Here is an 18,649-nt window from a genome sequence, read left to right on the forward strand (position 1 = left end):
AATGTTACATATGTGGCAGTACGAGGAAGAATATTATTAAGGAATTTCACAGAATTTTTATATAAAGTCTCATCATACAGTATTATGATCTCAGGGATATATTGTGATATTTACTGAGTCTTCTGAGAGTTCATTTATTCAGGTTATATTTTAAGGAGGAACTTATAAGATTCAGATCTAAAATATAATTCTGTAATATGCCCAGCTGATCCCATTAAATCCGAGCGAAAAGGGGCGGTATAATGATGTGAACAATTCCCATTCTCTGTGTTGTTACACCTCACTTGAAATGCATTCTTTCCAGATTAAAACAGCCATTCCTCTTTGTTTCTCTCTCCAGGCTGAGGTTCAACTATGCTACCTGGAAGCACAAAGAGATGCTGTTGAGCAGATGTCCCTCAAGCTGTACAGCGAGCAGTATACCAGCAGCAGCAAACGGAAAGAAGAGTTTGCTGATATGTCAAAAGTTCATTCAGGAGGAGGCAATGGGTAGGGAACTATTCTTTTTGTTGTTTTATTCTCATTAATCTCTACTTTTTTCAATGATGTTCCACTGGTCGGTGTTAGGTGGGCATTTCCTCCCAAGCTAGCAAGAGAAGTGCAATAGACAAGGTATTTATGTTCTTTTCCATTCATACCAGAATTGAAGACTACGGATTTTATCAGCCTGTCATCTCACCCAGGACTTCCTAACTTTGGTATTATTTGTTCGAAACAGTCTTGTGATTTGCTGAGCGTTTCTGTCACTACATTGTGCCTATAATTTTCTCAGTGTATTTCCCTCTCTTTAAACCTCATAGTTTAAAGTCCATCTAAGCAAATTTTAAACACCAGAACCTCACTGGAAACTGGTAGAACATAATTTTTTGAAAATATAGATATTTAATAATTGTTTAGGGACTGTGGACTAACTGGTTAGCATCACATGAAGTCAAGTGGAATGTTGGACTGGTGCTTATTGTCTGTGTTATATGAAACGACCCAGCAACTTCAATGACCCACCAACAGTTTCATTCAGCCTGAGATCTATGGCTGTATTTATATTATACTAACTACCCATGCTACTGAATAGTTAAGTTATGCCTTCAAATATTTCCAAATTACTTCAAAATTATGCAAACATTCTGTGTGTGTATGTGTATATACATATATATATATGTATCTATAATACATATATGAGATTTATAAAATACTATTATTTAAAAAATTCTTTTCTGGTTCAGTTTTAATATTTAGTAGGTGATTATTAAAGAGTAAAAGAATACAATGAAATTTAATCATTTCATAATTTTAATGACTTGGTAATAATTATACTCATTAAAATGGAAAAAGTAACCTATTTTGCTTTTATACTTGAGCCAGACAACAAGGGAGAGAAACTGTTCCCCCAAGTTCCATAACATGTTAACAGCATAGTATAAACCTACGGGGAGTAACTCTAGCCAAAATATTCCTTCAAAAGAAGGAAGTATTTCCATGCACTTGCTTTCTTTTTTCTCTTACGTGCTTATAGTTCTGATATGACTTAAAATTCTCGTTCAGATTTTGAGGATAAATTACCAACACAGGTTACAAATTCTGTCTTGTGATATAACCCGAGGTCTAAGAATGCAAGGAAAGAATTTGAGTTGTAATTCTTTTTAGGAAATGGGCAAGGGCTTTTTAACTTTTAAAATTTACCTATCTATACAATTTGTTGCTCTTTTAAGATATTTTTTATATATAGACATGTAAGCATGTATTTGATTCATCTTCTATGATTCAAAAGACATTTATTCACAGGAGGAAAAGCATGACAGCAAATTAGAAAAGGTTAAATATTCGAGTGTGAACAATAAGCTGTTTTGAGGCCTTAACGTGCTTTAATTTCTCTAAATGCCTAAATAGTCCCTGGTGTACCCACCACCACAAACTTTAGGTCACATTTTCATGTTTTCTAAAAGCCCTAGGGATTGAACGGGTACCACGTGCTTCTGACCTCAGATTCCAAGGGCCCAACCTGAGTATTTACTCTGGGCTCCGCAAATCATAAATCTGCCCTGGAAATGGCTTAGTTAACAGCAAGCATTGTTCTGTGAAGTGGGAGTAGGTGAACTTGCCTGATATTCTTTGTTTATGCTCCTTAGGGTGCTGAAGGCTGTGCATTGTGAGGAAATGTAAGAGTGTGCTGAAGAAAAGGCAGCTATTTAATACTAAGGACAAAAACCATATACTCCTTTCTGTTTTCTGTTTACATACAGAAAACCATTGTTTGAGAAATGTATGTGGGTGAGGTTATCTGGGGTGTCCTGCTCCTAAGACCCTTTGCTCCCACAGTTGAATCTGTAATTCTGAAACCTTAAGAACACAGCCTTCTAAAATTATCTGCTCCAATGATACATAAACTTCATTAACAGTTCCTTTTGTTACCTAGAATGAGCATTGTTTCTGATAAGATATTGTGGGAATAATGTGGGCCTTCTAGGGTCTTCATTCCGTATGCAGATAGATATCCAGTCCACTGAAGAGAACATTAAGTTGGTGATACAATCCGTATGTTTTTATTTCCTCCTCCAGCCTATGTCGATGCAAAGGAGAATATGTAGTTGAAAAATGTATAAGGTTACTCCAGGGAAGACTCAGCTGCTAGATTGAATGGAGATCTTAAATGTCTAAGATTTTTGTGTAACCAAAATATGGTTTAGAAATGAATTTATAACCTCTCTGGCTTGATGAAAAGGTGCATATCAAGGTGATTTAACACAGCTTGTGGACAAGCATGAAATGTGTGTTTGACAGTCATGAATATGTGTGGTGGGAAGATTTCCCTGATGGTATGTGAAGCTGTGTGAGCTGTAGGAACAGAGTGTGTCCCTCTGTGGGAGACACTGGGCACTGGTTCCTAAGTGGCAAAGTGGGGAACCGTCACTTCCTGGAGGGATCTACAGTGCTTGAGTCACTGCTGCTGCTGCTGCTAAGTCACTTCAGTCGTGTACGATTCTGCGACCCCACAGACAGCAGCCCACCAGGCTCCCCCGTCCCTGGGATTCTCCAGGCAAGAACATGGGAGTGGGTTGCCATTTCCTTCTCCAATGAGTGAAAGTGAAAAGTGAAAGTGAAGTCGCTCAGTCATATCTGACTCTTAGCGACCCCATGGACTGCAGCCTACCAGGCTCCTCCGTCCATGGGATTCTCCAGCCAAGAGTACTGGAGTGGGGTGCCATTGCCTTCTCCTGCTTGAGTCACTGGTGATTCTCAAAGGGAGCAGGTTGGTGCTTTTGACTCCTGTTGATTTAAATGAAAGCTTGTAAATTGTCTTGTTTCTTTCATCCAATAAATATTCACTGAAGGCATACTACGTGCGTGGCACAATTTTCTGAGCAGATTTCATCAAGAACACTCTTTTGTAAATTTTGTGAAGTATAACCATCTGTCTTTCTGACACCTCTTTCTATTAAGGGCTTGTCTGATTTCATTTTTATAATGAATTTCAAAATCTTGTTTATTTTAGTAAGTAGTATCCTACTTCCTGTCAAGACTTAGAGTAGATTACAAAGCATGTCTTTTGTTTAGCTTATAAATAATAGAACTGGGAGGCAAAAAGCCTGGGTGACTGGCTTGTCCAGGACCTCGCCTCAGAGCCCTGAGTCGTGATGCAGTGAACAGTCCATGAAGCCACACTTTGCCCTGTCTCTGGAAATTTAGCTCAGACCTTTGATAAACTTTTTTACCCCTAAATCACATGTTATGCATGTTCCATATGGTATATGAAATTTGAATTATGGTATTGTCCTACTATAGAGAAACGGAAGAGTCTTAAGGCAATTTCATTTCAGCAACAAGAAGTTTGGACAAAAACACTGCAAAGCAGGCTTAAATGAAATTCATTAATTTGACAAATATTAAATACCTCCTTTATGAAGTGCAGAGTTTAAAAGGCAAAAATGAAATGGTCCCTGCCCTTGAGAAGCCCACAGTTTATTTAGTAGGAGGAACCAGATCCATAAACAACATAGAATGAAGGGTCAAAGTGATGAGTTAGGAATCTTCTTGGAGTAGGGAGCAGGAAGGTAAGCTCAGGGAAGGTGGTGCTCAGTTCTGATGGTGGTGGGGAGAATTGGAGCAGGTCAGGAATGATAGAAAGAGACGGGACTCTGGAGGTGATTTTTGGAAGAGGGCTAGGTCAGGGGAAGAATTTTCCAATTTAAGCTGAACAAACATGTATTGAGCACTTACAAAGACAGACAGACCATAGTTCCTACCTTCATGAAATTTACAGTCTATCAAGAGAGCAGCATTAAACCAGTATTTCTCTGTATCATGAAGAAGGGGAGGCAGAGGGTTGCAAGGAAGCTTAGAGCAAACAACATGTGGACTCCATGAGGCAGGGCCATGTCTGTCACATTCACCACACTATGCGCTGCATCCTGGAGTGGGCTAGGTGCCCAGTGAATGCTGGTGCATAAATGAAAAACTAAAAGGGATCTAGTGCTCAGAGGGAACAAGGGTGTGAAATCATTATGCTGCTTGCTGTTCCATATGACTGGAGAGCAAGGTAGAAAGTCAGAGGGAGTAGTGTAAAATAAGGCTTAGGAAGAAAGTGAAGTTGAGATCCTGGAGTTAATCACTGAGTTCATGGTTCTTAACTAGGATGCATCAAGATTTCTTAGGGAACTTTTAAGTTGAAACTGCCTGCCCATCTCACCTCCCTCAAAATTCTGATTCAGGAAGCAGGAGTGGACCAAGATATATTATACTTGATGCCCACTGCCAGTTGAGATCATTGCTCCAGTGGTTTTCAAAGAATGATCTCTAGACCATCAGCATTAGTATCTCCTGAGAATCTGTTAGAAATTGCAAATTCTGGGTCCCACTCCAGATGTACTAAATTGGAAAGTCTGAAGGTGGAGAACAGTAATAGATTAGAAATTAATGGGAGATGTGGAGACTAGATTGGAGGCTAAAGCCAGAAAGAGTCGATAAGCCTTGGATGAGGCAAGTAAGAGAGAGGAAAAGGGCCATTCTAATGTGGGGAGAGAAAGAAAATAAGAAGACTTAGATTCAAATGATTTCTGTGTCATTGAGCATTTCATGATTGTTGAGCAGGCTCTATTAGGCACTGGGGTTGTAGAGGCAGTGGGATGCAAAGAGTGGCAGGGCATGTAAATCAGGAACGCCTGCCAGGAGAAGTGTCACTGAGGCTGGCCCAGGGTCAAAGGTGACAGCCAGTGTTTCCCACAGCAGAGGCGATGTGTACAGACAGCTGGAACCAGTCAGGGATTCCAGCAAGAATAGGTTGGCATTTTTAAAACAGTATTCTGGCGGCACTCTGGAGAATGGACTGGCATGGGCAAGACTAGACAGTGCTTGGTTAAGAAGCTATTCCAGTCATCCAAGTGAGAAACTGTTCTGGCCTGAAGACAGCAGGAATGGAAACTGAAGGAAGGAAATTGAAGACAGAACCTGGTCCCTGAGTGGATGAGGGGCATTAAGGGAGGTGGGGTTTAAGACAGACCTCCATGTTTCAGGCTTTTGCACCAATGGACATGGTATTCAATGCAAGGGAGGAGCAAGGGGGCCTGAGAGGAACCGACTGTTTGGGACAAAGTTCTTTTTTATGGTCTGCAGAACATCTAAGTAGAAATGCCCAGGAAGCAGATCTGAAGCTCAGGGATGTCTTGGGCTCCTCAACCACCAACAAGGACAGTATGGTGACTATGAGGTAGCAGGGGCTGAGGAAGGTGGGAGCTTACCTTGTGGTAGCGTGTCCCCACAAAACCTACCCCAGGTGGACATAGCAATCTCTTTAAGAATGCTCATTTTGAAAAATATGGCTAATAGGAACATTTTTATTTCAGCTAGAATCTTTCAGGCTGTATTATACAAGTCTTTTAAAATAAAATTTGTGTGTGTGCCAAGTCACTTCAGTCATGTCATGACTCTGTGTGACCCTATGGACTGCCAGGCTCTACTGCAGCCTGCCAGGCTCTACTGCGCATGGGATTCTCCAGGCAAGAATACCAGAGTGGGTGGTTGTGCCTTTCTCCAGGGGAACTTCCCACCCCAGGGGTCAAACTCACATCTCTTAAGTCTACCTGCATTGGCAGGTGAGTTCTTTACCACTGGTGCTTCCTGGGAAACCCAAAATAAAACCATAGCATTGAAAATTCCAATGTGATATCTTGATTAGCAGGAATTGAGAATTACTGTTGACTATTTTCTGTCTTCAAGCTGCTGGTGGAACCTTCTGATTCCAGATATTAGAATGCATTAGGTCTGCTCAGATTGCTTTCAACTACATAAAGAAAAATTTTTTAGGGGTGTATATTTTCTCTAGTCTAAATTCTTAAAGGAGGAGAGAGAGCATACAGGATTAAAAATTAAAGATCAGAATTCAAGTTGGTATATACTTTGGCCACCTGATGCGAAGAGCAGACTCATTGAAAAGACCCTGATGCTGGGAAAGACTGAAGGCAGGAGGAAAAGGGGACGAAAGAGGACAAGATGGTTGGCTGGCATCACTGATTCAGTGGATATGAGTTTGAGCAAACTCTGAGAGATGGTGAAGGACAGGGAAACCTGGCATGCTATAGTCCACGGGGTCACAAAGAGTCGGACGGACACAACTGAGCGACTGAACAGCAACATCATGTAGGGATATGTGTGTGTGCATGTGTATGCATGAGTGTGCACACATATTAAGGGTTACTATAAATAATAATATGGAGTAGAAGAGTAGGGAGATGTTTCCTGACTCTGCTTCCGGCGCTCCAGAGGGAATTTCAAAGAGCCTTCTGTTCTTGTGTAAAGTTCTAGAAGATACTTCAGTCTCAGTCATATGCCAGCCTCTGGCTGAGGGGGAATTTGGGCAATGTCCACAGGTGATTATGTAGTCAAGGTTTGTTCTCTGTAAGAATGTAGAAGTATTCGTCCCACATCATGTAACGTTTTCGAGTAAATTTTACTTTCAAATACAAACAGTATACACAGGTTATTTCCAAGCACAACAGGTTGAACTAAATGAACTTTAACTAGATGAAAGGTTAAAAGTTTGGCAGTAAAAATAAATCCATTTTCCTTTAGGAAATTAAGTATTCCTAAATCATTGTGATAATGTACACACACACACACATATACATATATAGCACTCCCAAGAGGAATAGTGTTGTCAGATGAAAGCAAATATGTCACTATTTAAAACATTACTTGATTAAAGATCAAATAAGCAATAAGACATACTGATTGACTTCAAATACCTCAGAAGGGGTGTAACCACCTCTGGATTTCACTGCAATAGGATGATCTTTCTGGTTTTCTGTTGAGCCAAAGGCCAAAAATATCCTTGTGCAGCTGGGTGAACATTCATGCTCACTCATATTCTCTTTCTCTCAATGAATATTTTGAATTTCTGCTCTATGGTTGTTTTTGGAACATTGTTGCATATTAATAAAATGTTTTCTTTTTGGTACACACCAGTCATAAACTGTGGAGAAGGCAATGGTACCCCACTCCAGTACTCTTGCCTGGGAAATCCCATGGATGGAGGAGCCTGGTAGGCTGCAGTCCATGGGGTTGCGAAGAATCCGACATGACTGAGCGACTTCACTTTCACTTTTCACTTTCATGCATTGGAGGAGGAAATGGCAGCCTATTCCAGTGTTCTTGCCTGGAGAATCCCAGGGACAGCGGGGCCTGGTGGACTGCCATCTATGGGATCGCACAGAGTCGGACACTACTGAAGCGACTTAGCAGCAGCAGTCATAAACTGTGTACTAATGTTGGAAACACTCTCCCAGATAAATCACTAGACAATCCAAGGCGACCGTATTTCCACCCTGCATTTCTACTTTCTTCCCCTGATTTTTATCCTGTCTCAAACTAATGAACAACTGATCAGTGTTCAGTTCAGGTTCTTTTTGCTCCTTCTGTTGTGTTCTGGTATTATCACATAGTAAGATCACAATGCATCCTGTAGCCAAAGGAGCATAAAGTGCCTGACTACCTTCTGAAAAACTGATATTCTGTGCACTATTATTATTAAAATAAGTCTTCCTGGCTGTAAAAAGAATCTCACCAGTATAAATGTATTCATTTGGGATCATAATATCATATGCTTCTAATGTTCAAATACATTAAACTAATTTTAGACCTAGACAGTCTTCCACTTCAGTAATCTAATGCCATCCATACCAAGAGCCAACAAAGGATGAACTAGAGAGGTAGTGGCATAATTACTGGGGAAGTATTATTTCAAAGTTAAGAGTAAAGTCGACTATTTATTTATTTATATAACTCCTTTCCATCTTAACAATGCTGAAACAATTTCTGTGCTGCTTTGGAAAGTTTATGGGGTCAATTGAAGAAGGAAAGAGGTATGAGAGAGTCTGAAACAAATCTATTCTACCTCATTTTAATGTGCAGAGCTTAACTCTTTTCTTTAAAATGTATTCTTTTATGCATTCCCACATCACTTTCACAAAGGATTAAAGTCAACTTACTAAAAATATTTACAATAAAATAGAATAAACATTTGACTGAAGTCAGTTAGGTAAAAGTAAAATGTGTACCAGAAAACAAAAAAGTGCATCTTCTGTGCATGTCCTCAAGAAGGGCAATGATTGGGCTCTAAGCTTTCCACATCCAAAGAAAAGAGTGAAATCTCATCCATCAGAAAATTCATAGTGTCCTAAGATTAAAAATAATATATATCTGGGGAAACACACTGAGTCCTGGGACAGATTTCTCCTGTAGTTCTTTCAGGAGAAGACAGGCCTCTGTGATACTCCATCTCTTCCCTGGTGCCTCAGATGGTTAAGAACCTGCCTGCAATGCAAGAGACCTGAGTTTGATCCCTGAGTTGGGAGGATCTCCTGGGGAAAGGAATGACAACCCACCCCAGTATTCTTGCCTGAGAAATCTCATGGACAGAGGAGCCTGGCGGACTACAGTCCATGGAGTCACAAAGAGTCGGACATGACTGAGCAGCTAATACTTTCGTAAGAGAAACCAAATTGCCAAGGCAGTTTTTTGATGTAGGCTGCAGAAGTGATGTCAAAGCACAGTTCAGTTAAGAGCCAATTTACAGGATAGATGAAGTCATACTGGGAGAGATCTCCATAGTAATTCTTCCACAAAGATTTTGTTAGAGATTAGGTGACAGAGAGTTATTCCTATGTTATTTACCTCCTGAGCTTCCCAGGTGGCGCACTGGTAAAGCATCCACCTGCCAATGCAGCAGACACATGAGACAGGAGACATGAGTTCGATCCCTGGGTTGGGAAGATCCCCTGGAGGAGGATGGCAACCCACTCCAGTATTCTTGCCTGGGAAATACCACGGACAGGGGAATCTGGTGGACTATAGTCTGTGGGGTCTCAAAGAGTCAGCCACGACTGGAGTGACTGAGCACACACATTTTTATCCCCTGCCCTAACCTTGAGGGTGAATATTCTCTGTGCTATGCTTAGTCACTCAATCATGTCTGACTCTTTGTGACTCCATGGACTATGGCCCACCAGGCTCCTCTGTCTGTGGGGATTCTCTGGACAAGAATACTGGAGTGGTTTGCCATACCCTCCTCAAATACTCTCTATTGCTTATTAAATCTTTGAAAACCAGGGAGTTATAGGATAGACTAGACTTTTTACAAAAGGCTGAGCTACCTAACCCTCAGCAGTGTGCCAGAAGCAAGTCTGGATCCAGACCCTCTAACACATGGACAATGACTTAGGAAGGTTTATCTCTCTCTCTTTTTTAAACATTATCTCTTGCTTTGTCTTTAGATATATGGGTTCTCACATTTGTCTTAGAATCACTACCATTTCTAAATTTTTCAGAATGTTTTCAAGTTCTTTGGCTAGAACTTAGTCCAGTGTATTATCTGAAAATTTAGAGAGAGTTTTGACTTCCTGACAGCCTAACAGAATCTTCTAGAAATATCCAGAAACTTACATTAATACTTCTAATTTTATGGCTAATCTTGGAGGTTAGAATTTTTTTGCTTTATGGATTGTATTTTAATAGCAAGAGTTTATGAACAGTCCATGAGACCATGAGAAAGTGGGACCTATCGTTAACAAATCTGTAGGATTGATTTTATTTTTCTTAGACATTTTCACATGTACATGGGTGTATATGAGAATTGAGAAAATTACTACTGGAAAGAACTCCATATTCCTTTTTATTTATTAATGGCAAAGGCAGGCTGCTTTTCTCATGAGGAAGTGGCTCATGAATTTTCATTCAAAATAGTAAATTAGTGTCCACACTTTAATATGTTTAGAGTGGTAAGGGATTCTACATGCAACTGTGCATATCAGATTTCATGTCTGGAAAGCTAAATTTTATTCTTTAATGATAATGTGATTGGACTAGGTGCCACTCTTTTATCTCCCTCCTGTGCTTACATGACACATGGCATAGAGGATGATGGGAAATTCTAATCAGTTATTAGTGTTTTCCTTTAATAATATTAAAGTGTATTTTTATGAGATTTTGCTACCATTACCTTTAGTGTCTTTTTTGAAAACCAGAGGCAAACTTCCTTGAGCAAATAATGCAAACAGTGAACACTTAGTGAATATTTGGGGAAAGAATCAATATGCTAAAGAAGCTAGGAAAATTGGATCACTTAACAGAAATTCCAACATACACAAGCTGGTATCTCAGGAACTGATCTTGTGTTTTTGGATATGTTCATGTGAAAGGAACTATTAAGCTTACAAAAGATGGATACTTAAATGCTCCAAAATATGTATTACTCAGCCTTAGTAGAAAAGCTTCCAGGCCTTTTTAGTATTATCTTTTCTTCAACTATTGGTTGCTCTATTTTGATGATTTCTTCATTTGGTGTCTGATTTAATCAAAATTCCTTGGTGGACCAAGCTGGAACCTCATATATTCACACACACCTTCCATTGATTTCACTTGGGTGAAACTTTATCTTTTAAGCAAAGTTTAAGTTGAAATGTTGAGTTAATGATGCTCACTTTAAATACCAAAGGCTGAATGCATTTATGTATTCAAACACTTAGCTGGTCAAACATAAGTCCCACCAGGGTTTAGAGAAAGGATCATTTTTTAAACTGTGCCAGCCTCACAAATAATATGTTGCTATCCAATCTGTAAAAATTGATACTAAACAGTCTTGTTAGTATTTTATTTCCATGGTGAAAAATCCTGGAATCTTTTTTTTTTTTAAACCTGAAAAAGTTAGAGAAAATGATGGACAAGATATTGGGAAATACTTTTGGCAATTATCATAGTAGTTAGCCCAAATTTAGAAATAAAAAACACTAAAGAAAAAAATTGCATGTTTATTTCTTTCCATAACTTGTCTCTGTCTTTATTAGAATTTCAGACGCTGAAATGAACACATAATTCTGTATTTATCTAACAAAACCTGACTTTGATTTAGAAGACTTTTTCTCCTCATTACATGATTGTGCTTATAAAGCTCCAAAACTGGTAATATTATATCTGCAATAGAATGTCCAACTCTTTTATTGTGAAACCTTCAGGAATATGGCAATTTAAAGGAAAAATATCCAAAAGAATATCACTTTGGTAATGTGTTTGATTTATAACACTGTCTTAGAATAGTGTACAAGTCTGCTTTGTAACATTTTCATAGAGTATAATGTATTCATAGAGTACTGAAAAGGTATGCTTTGAGACCTTTTAACGTCTAGGAGATTATATATTTGTATCAATCAGTTGACGGGAACCCAAGCACATTTACAAAGAAAATTTTAAAAGGAAAATCCTTCCAAAAGAGCAGTTCCTATACTCATAGCCCTTAAAAGAAAGGTTCTGAACTATTTGCCACAATTTCAATCATCTTTGTCTCTCTTTTAAAGAGAGGTCATTTGTCATGAGGACTTCAAGGAAAAGTACCTGGTTCTGAAATCAGCGGATGGAATCAGCATATTCTGCAAAGGGTTATAGAACTAACTAGTTCTGTGCTACCCTTGATAATTCACTCATCTATGATCTTTTCTGTTTTTCTGTGTAGTAGCTGGCATTTTCCTTAGAAGATGACTTTTATAAAATCACTAGTCTACAGCATACCTTTGCAGGCAATATAAACAGAAGAAAGTAAGCTACTTCCTTTGCCTCAGAATTTTCCTGCTATAATGAGCACATTAAATTATAGTCATTTCAGAAGATTTAAAAAAAGCAGCAACAAAGAAATTCTATAATTTATTTCTGATTTGTTACCAAGTTATATGTTTGATTTCACTTAAATTTGGAAAACTGTCAGGTTTTTCCTAAGCTGTGAATGAACACATGCCAAAGAATCTGAAATCAGGCACAAGTGCTTAAAATATGTTTTTGTCTTCAGAATTAAGGTTCCATCCCTGTGTTGGGAAGATCCCTGGAGAAGGGAATGGCAAGCCACTCCAGTATTTTCACCTGGGAAATTCCATGGGCAGAGGAGCATGGCGGACCATAGCCCACGGTGTTGCGAAGAGTCGGACACTGCTGAAGCAACTAACGCTTTCGCTTTTCAGTATTAGGACCCGATGAGAATTTGTCGTTTGAAAAACACTAGTGCTGATTCTACACTAATGAAACAAAATAAAGAACCAAAGCATTTACCATATCTAACAAACTCAAGCTTAAGTATTCTCAGCTAGGATGAAAACAGACTGGACTGGAGGAATTGTGAATATTTGTGTTAGATTCATTCAGCACTTGCAGGTCTCCAGTGAAGATCATCTCAGAATGAGCCCGAGGTACCTTTAACTGGAAGAAATGGCTTTTGTTCTAAGTCCTTTGATAGGGAGAGTAACAGGAGGGAACAGCTCGATGGATGTAAAGACATGGTAAAGAGCTAGTAAAAAAAAAATTCCATGATTCTGAACATTTTATCATCCTGTATGTAGTTTTCATCTATTTAAAATCTATTCATAAATTTCCTTTAATTTTCACCATAGAAGCATAATGTGAAAGAAATGGAAAGGCAGCTCACATTAATTGAGAGCATACTGTATATAATCATTTCAAGTAAGCAAATGTACCATTGTGTACTGAAGGCAAAATCTCACCTTCAGAATGAATGGGAAAGCCTGTCTGTATCACAATTGGTATTTGAGGATGAAATATTATCTTTATCATGTATTGCTCTTCTGAAGTCATTCTTGCCCTACTAAAAGTTCTTGGTTTCATTATCTATATTCATTCATCATCATTTATCAAGTACTATCCTGGTCATTATGCCAAAGCCTTTGACTGTGTAGATCACAACAAACTGTGGAAAATTCTTTAAAGAGATGGGAATACCAGACCACCTTACCTGCCTCCTGAGAAATCTGTATGCAGGTCAAGAAGCAACAGTTAGAATTGGACATGGAACAACAGACTGGTTCCAAATCAGGAAAGGAGTACATCGGGCTGTATATTGTCACCCTGCTTATTTAACTTAGATGCAGAGTACATCATGCAAAATGCTGGACTGGATGAAGAACAAGCTGGAATCAAGATTTCTGGGAGAAATATCAGTGACCTCAGATATGCAGATGATACCCCCTTATGGCAGAAAGTGAAGAGGAACTGAAGAGCCTCTTGATAAAAGTGAAAGAGGAGAGTGAGAAAGCTGGCCTAAAACTCAGCATTCAAAAAACTAAGATCATGACATCCATTCCCATCACTTCATGGCAAAAAATGGGGAAACAATGGAAATAGTGGCAGGCTTTATTTTCTTGGGCTCTAAAATCACTGCAGCTGGTGATTGCAGCCATGAAATTAAAAGATGCTCCTTGGAAGAAAAGCTATGACCAACATAGATAGCATATTAAAAAACAGAGACATTACTTTGTTGACAGAGGTCCAGAGAGTCAAAGCTATGGTTTTTCCAGTAGTCATGTATGGATGTGAGAGTTGGACTATAAAGAAAGCTGAGTGCTGAAGAATTGAAGCTTTTGAACTGTGGTGTTGGAGAAGACTCTTGGGAGTTACTTGGACTGCAAGGAGATCCAACCAGTCCATCCTAAAGGAAATCAGTCCTGAATATTCATTGGAAGGACTGATGAAGGCAATGGCACCCCACTCCAGTACTCTTGCCTGGAAAATCCCATGGATGGAGGAGCCTGGTGGGCTGCAGTCCATGGGGTCGCCAAGAGTCGGGCACGGCTGAGCGACTTCACTTTCACTTTTCACTTTCATGCATTGGAGAAGGAAATGTCAACCCACTCCAGTGTTCTTGCCTGGAGAATCCCAGGGATGGGGGAGCCTTGTGGGCTGCCGTCTAAGAGGTCGCACAGAGTCAGACATGACTGAAGCGACTTAGCAGTAGCAGCAGATGTTGAAGCTGAAACTCCAATATTTTGGCCACTGACTCTTTGGAAAAGACCCTGATGCTGGGAAAAATTGAAGGCTGGAGGAGAAGGGGATGACAGAGGATGAGATGGTTGGATGGCATCACCAACTCAATGGACATGAGTTTGAGCAAGCTCTGGGAGTTAGTGATAGACAGGGAAGTCTGGTGTGCTGCAGTCTGTGGGGTCGCAAAGAGTCAGACACAACTGAGCTACTGAACTGAACTGATTCTGGGCATTAGGGATACAAAGATAAATTCACCCCTTGCCCTTGGATTGTTTAGTCATAGTCAAAGCTTCTTTTTTAATCATACACATATGGAAAAGAAAACAGGTTCCCTTATTATCACTTGCTGATTGATAATTTATGAGACTTCCTAATTACATACATCATTGATATAACAACAGAAAAAACCTGGTTTTAAGATCAGAGTTCAGGCTCTTATACACAATACTTGTAGCCTTTTCTAACAAATTAATATTTTCTTTAGGGAACAACATCTTGGAATAAATGCTGTTTTTCAGATTTCCCATTCCTCTCCCTTCTTTTGTGCAAAATGGCATCTGAGCAATATAAGGGGCTTATGTGATCTTGTGATTCTGGGGTACAGTGAGGCCCTCTGGCTTAATGTGGCCCCTGGATGCAGGCTGGTTAGGTTCCATGAAATGGGTCTTGCCCTGCCATTACATTATGAGGTTGTACCTGACAGAGGCCTGTGGCTGTGTTGTTATCTCTTGGCTTGGTTCAGGAGGTATTTCCTGCTGACTAAGCTTCATCTCAGTCTTCACTGGCCCAGCCAGCTCTCGGAGGTCTGGCTTCAGAGGCCCCCCTGGCTCTCCTTAGAGGTCATTGTGTCTCTGTTGCCATGGTAATGCCTCCGTCAAGTTCACCAGCTGAACTCCCAGAAACCTCATGGGAGGATGAGAGAACAGTCTCATGTGGGGAAAGAGAACAGAGTAGCAAAGGGAGTCCTGACCACAACTCTTTGCAACATCCCTACCTCAGGTTATTGTGAGGGCATTGTTTAAGGCAGTCTCCCAGACTATGTAGCAGGAAAAGCATCCTCGTGCTTGTGGCTTTCCCTTTAGGTCTTAAGCCAAGAGAGAGGGGGACACACATCTGAGCACCTGCTCCTCTTGCCTTTATTTCATTCTTATTCTCCAAGTCCACTGAGATGGAAGCGGGAAGCCTTTCCCTTCCTTTATCTTTTGCTTTTAATATTCTCACCTATATGAGTATTAGGATTATACTCTCCTAATTTGGGGGATGGCACGTCACCTTTCCCGTCTTTGTGGTCAAAATGTGAGAGGGTACAAGGGGAGAGAAACAGTAAACATAATTCAGGAGATATTTCTAAGTGATTGTGCCTGCCGTGTGAGCAAATGCTTATTAGTCATTCCTTATCAATCACTCACAGAATGAATTTTATTTTATTTATTTTTTTATTTTAAATTTTTATTTTTAATATAAATTTATTTATTTTAATTGGAGGTTAATTACTTTACAATATTGTGTTGGTTTTGCCATACATCAACATGAATTTGTCACGGGTATACAGAATGAATTTTTAAAAAGCCTAATGGTTTATTGGTTGCTGTTGCAGTGGTTTTTGCTTGTTAGTATTTAAATAGTACTTAAATAGTACTCTTAGTACTATTTAAGATTTCATGTATACTTGTAAGTAAGTCCTTACTACCCAAAAGCATGACCTAGGAGCAGCAGGGTTGCCAGTTGCCAACACTTACTTCAAACAGTCTCAGACCCAACCCTAAAAGTACTGAGTCAGTATCTGCATTTCAACAGGATTCTCAGCTATGCCATATCCACAGTAAAGTTTGAAAGCACAGCTCTAGACCACCTTAGTCTTACTGAAGGTTTTGGTTACATCGATTATATCCATCATTGACATTCACTAAACATTTATTCATTCATTCTACGTGTTAGCCAATGATAAGCCTTGGCCTGGGTGCTTATGGTTCTAATCAAAAAACTTTAAAATTATGGAAAAGTAATTAAAATAGACGATTCTAGGTCTAGACTCCATCACCAGATACACCTTAATTTTTTGACAGATCTATTAAGATTAAATTGTTTAAGTTATGAAAAGCAGATGTTCACTTTTTTGAAAAGCAGTCATTTCATGTGTAGAGACAGGGACAAGGCGGTAATAAGATGCCAGTTGATAAGTTCAGATTCATACCTGAGGCTGCTGCTTCATTAGTACTGATAGGGTTTTGCTCAGAGTTTGACAAGACTCGAAGATTTCTTTTAGCGGGATGATTTTGGGGAGAAGGACAAAGTCATAGTTTTTTTTTTTTTTTCATTCTGCACTTTCATTTTCTGATCACAGTGTTTTAGAAGAATCTGAGCTTTACTTATTCACCAGGCTTTCAATAGAGAATCACATTAATCCTTTTAAGCTCCTTATTCTAATGATTTATTTTGTTGAAAACCATAGTGATCCTCCTTTGAATTTTAATGATTGCTGGCTATTCAGAGATTCATTGTTTTGACTTCCTGTCCTTACCTTTGTTTCCTACATGTCTGTGGGGAACACCTGTCTAATACTGGATCTGCCCCTGGTTCTCACTGGCTTACCAGAGTCACTCAAGCCTATCTCTGAGTGTTAAACTGAAATGCTGGCCACTCATCCATGACAATAAATGTAGGATATACGTTTGCAGAGATAGGCAGATAGACAGCAGAGGGACAGATAAATGATTGAGTCATTTCCCAGTGAAAATAATATTTTGGGTATGGTAGTATATAGTGATCATATATAGAAATTAGCTGAATTAGTATTCTTAGTCATGAATATATTAGGATGCATGCAGTATCCATGGAAAATCTAGTCAAAGAGAAAGAGGTTTGAATGTTGAGAGTGCTATTTGTACCGCAGATTCTGGACTGGGTAACCTTCCCAAGGCACTGACCCTCCATGTCTCAGTCTGTTAAATATGGCATGCTCTTTTTCAAGGACATTGTTCATTTTGTTCAAATCATTTTGTTCAAATGTTGCAAATCCTCAGAAAGGGTGAGTGAATGGAAATAGCCATAATATGTCTCAGGTACAAGCATCAGAATTACATGTTATGTTTTCAAAATCTAAGAAAATGGCTATGTCACAAGCTTGAGTTCCTATCTGGCCCACTGTGTAACCACACCGAGAATTTTTCCTTCTCTTTTTACAGGTATCACCCAGGAACATCATAGGTTTGCAAGAATATATTATTCTAATATGAGATTTTTAACAACTACACTGTATTTATGCATAATACATTTTGTGCCTTATCTTCAGGCTTCTGGACTTTGATTCAGAATATCAGGAGCTCTGGGATTGGCTGATTGACATGGAGTCCCTCGTGATGGACAGCCACGACCTGATGATGTCAGAGGAGCAGCAGCAGCATCTTTACAAGGTTAGAGCTACCCTTCTTGCCTTTACCTTGCTGGGGAAGATCTGATTAGCCTGACAAGTCTCTCTCTCTCTCAGGATATCTTTTGCGTTCATTGTATGTATCGTGGTGTCTATTAGAATTCCCTTCCCTGTCCCCAAACTCATTTCCATCCCCTGTGTGCTGACAGACTGCACCGACATCATAATTGCAAGGAAGTTCCCTTTATCACATTCTATTTGGTGTAATTCTATAGAAGGACAAAGATTTATCTTCAAGATGAATAATAATAAATGAAACTGCATTAATAAATAGACTGAAACAAAATGAAGGATAAATGGACTGGTAACATTTAACAAAATGTATTGTGATTGGAGCACTCAGGTGGATTCTGTCCACCCCTCAGATATTTCCAGAGATTAAAAAAAAAAAATGCCTTCCAATTGGCTTGCTGCTTCCAGGGTACAGGGCTTGTCCAATTTAATGTTTATTAGTGTTACATAGCACAGACGTTGTCATATTAAGTCAATGCATTGTGTGTGATTTAAGAAAACTGGCTTGGAACTCACACATTGATTGCAGGCAATCCATCTAATAACTATTTATATTGTTTTCCATGTCTGTTAATTCACCCTTAGCCTACTGTGTTTCACCGATTCTACTTAGATTGTCCTAGAAGTTTTTGCAAAACAGTCATGTGATTTGACTTGAAAAAATGGTTGCAATATTCACAGTGTCTGAAAAAGCAGTTGGGGAGGGTAGAGGGACTTTCCACTGAAATATCAGACTGCAGTAAATCTTCCTCATTTAGGCAATTTTTATTGGAGTAATTCTGACAGTTGTCATCCTTGAATTGCTTTGAGCATATGGCATATTTCAAAGAGCAGATTGTGAATCATAAAAAATAAAATTAATAACTAACCACAGAATCAGCAACAGTATAATGACAAGAAACA

At 39.2% G+C, this 18,649-nt stretch overlaps 1 protein-coding gene across 3 annotated transcripts in view; it reads left to right on the forward strand.

The window, feature by feature from the left end:
* The window catches only part of AKAP6 (A-kinase anchoring protein 6), a 401,429-nt gene that overhangs the window by 260,904 nt on the left and 121,876 nt on the right, over nt 1-18,649 (forward strand). For all 3 annotated transcript variants that reach the window (XM_070358705.1, XM_070358707.1, XM_070358706.1), the window contains exons 8-9: nt 341-489; nt 17,597-17,717. In XM_070358705.1, coding sequence (XP_070214806.1) covers nt 341-489; nt 17,597-17,717 — 270 coding nt within the window. The remainder of the gene's footprint in view (nt 1-340; nt 490-17,596; nt 17,718-18,649) is intronic.

This window comes from Bos mutus, chromosome 21 (assembly GCF_027580195.1).
Source record: "Bos mutus isolate GX-2022 chromosome 21, NWIPB_WYAK_1.1, whole genome shotgun sequence".
NCBI lineage: Eukaryota > Metazoa > Chordata > Mammalia > Artiodactyla > Bovidae > Bos > Bos mutus.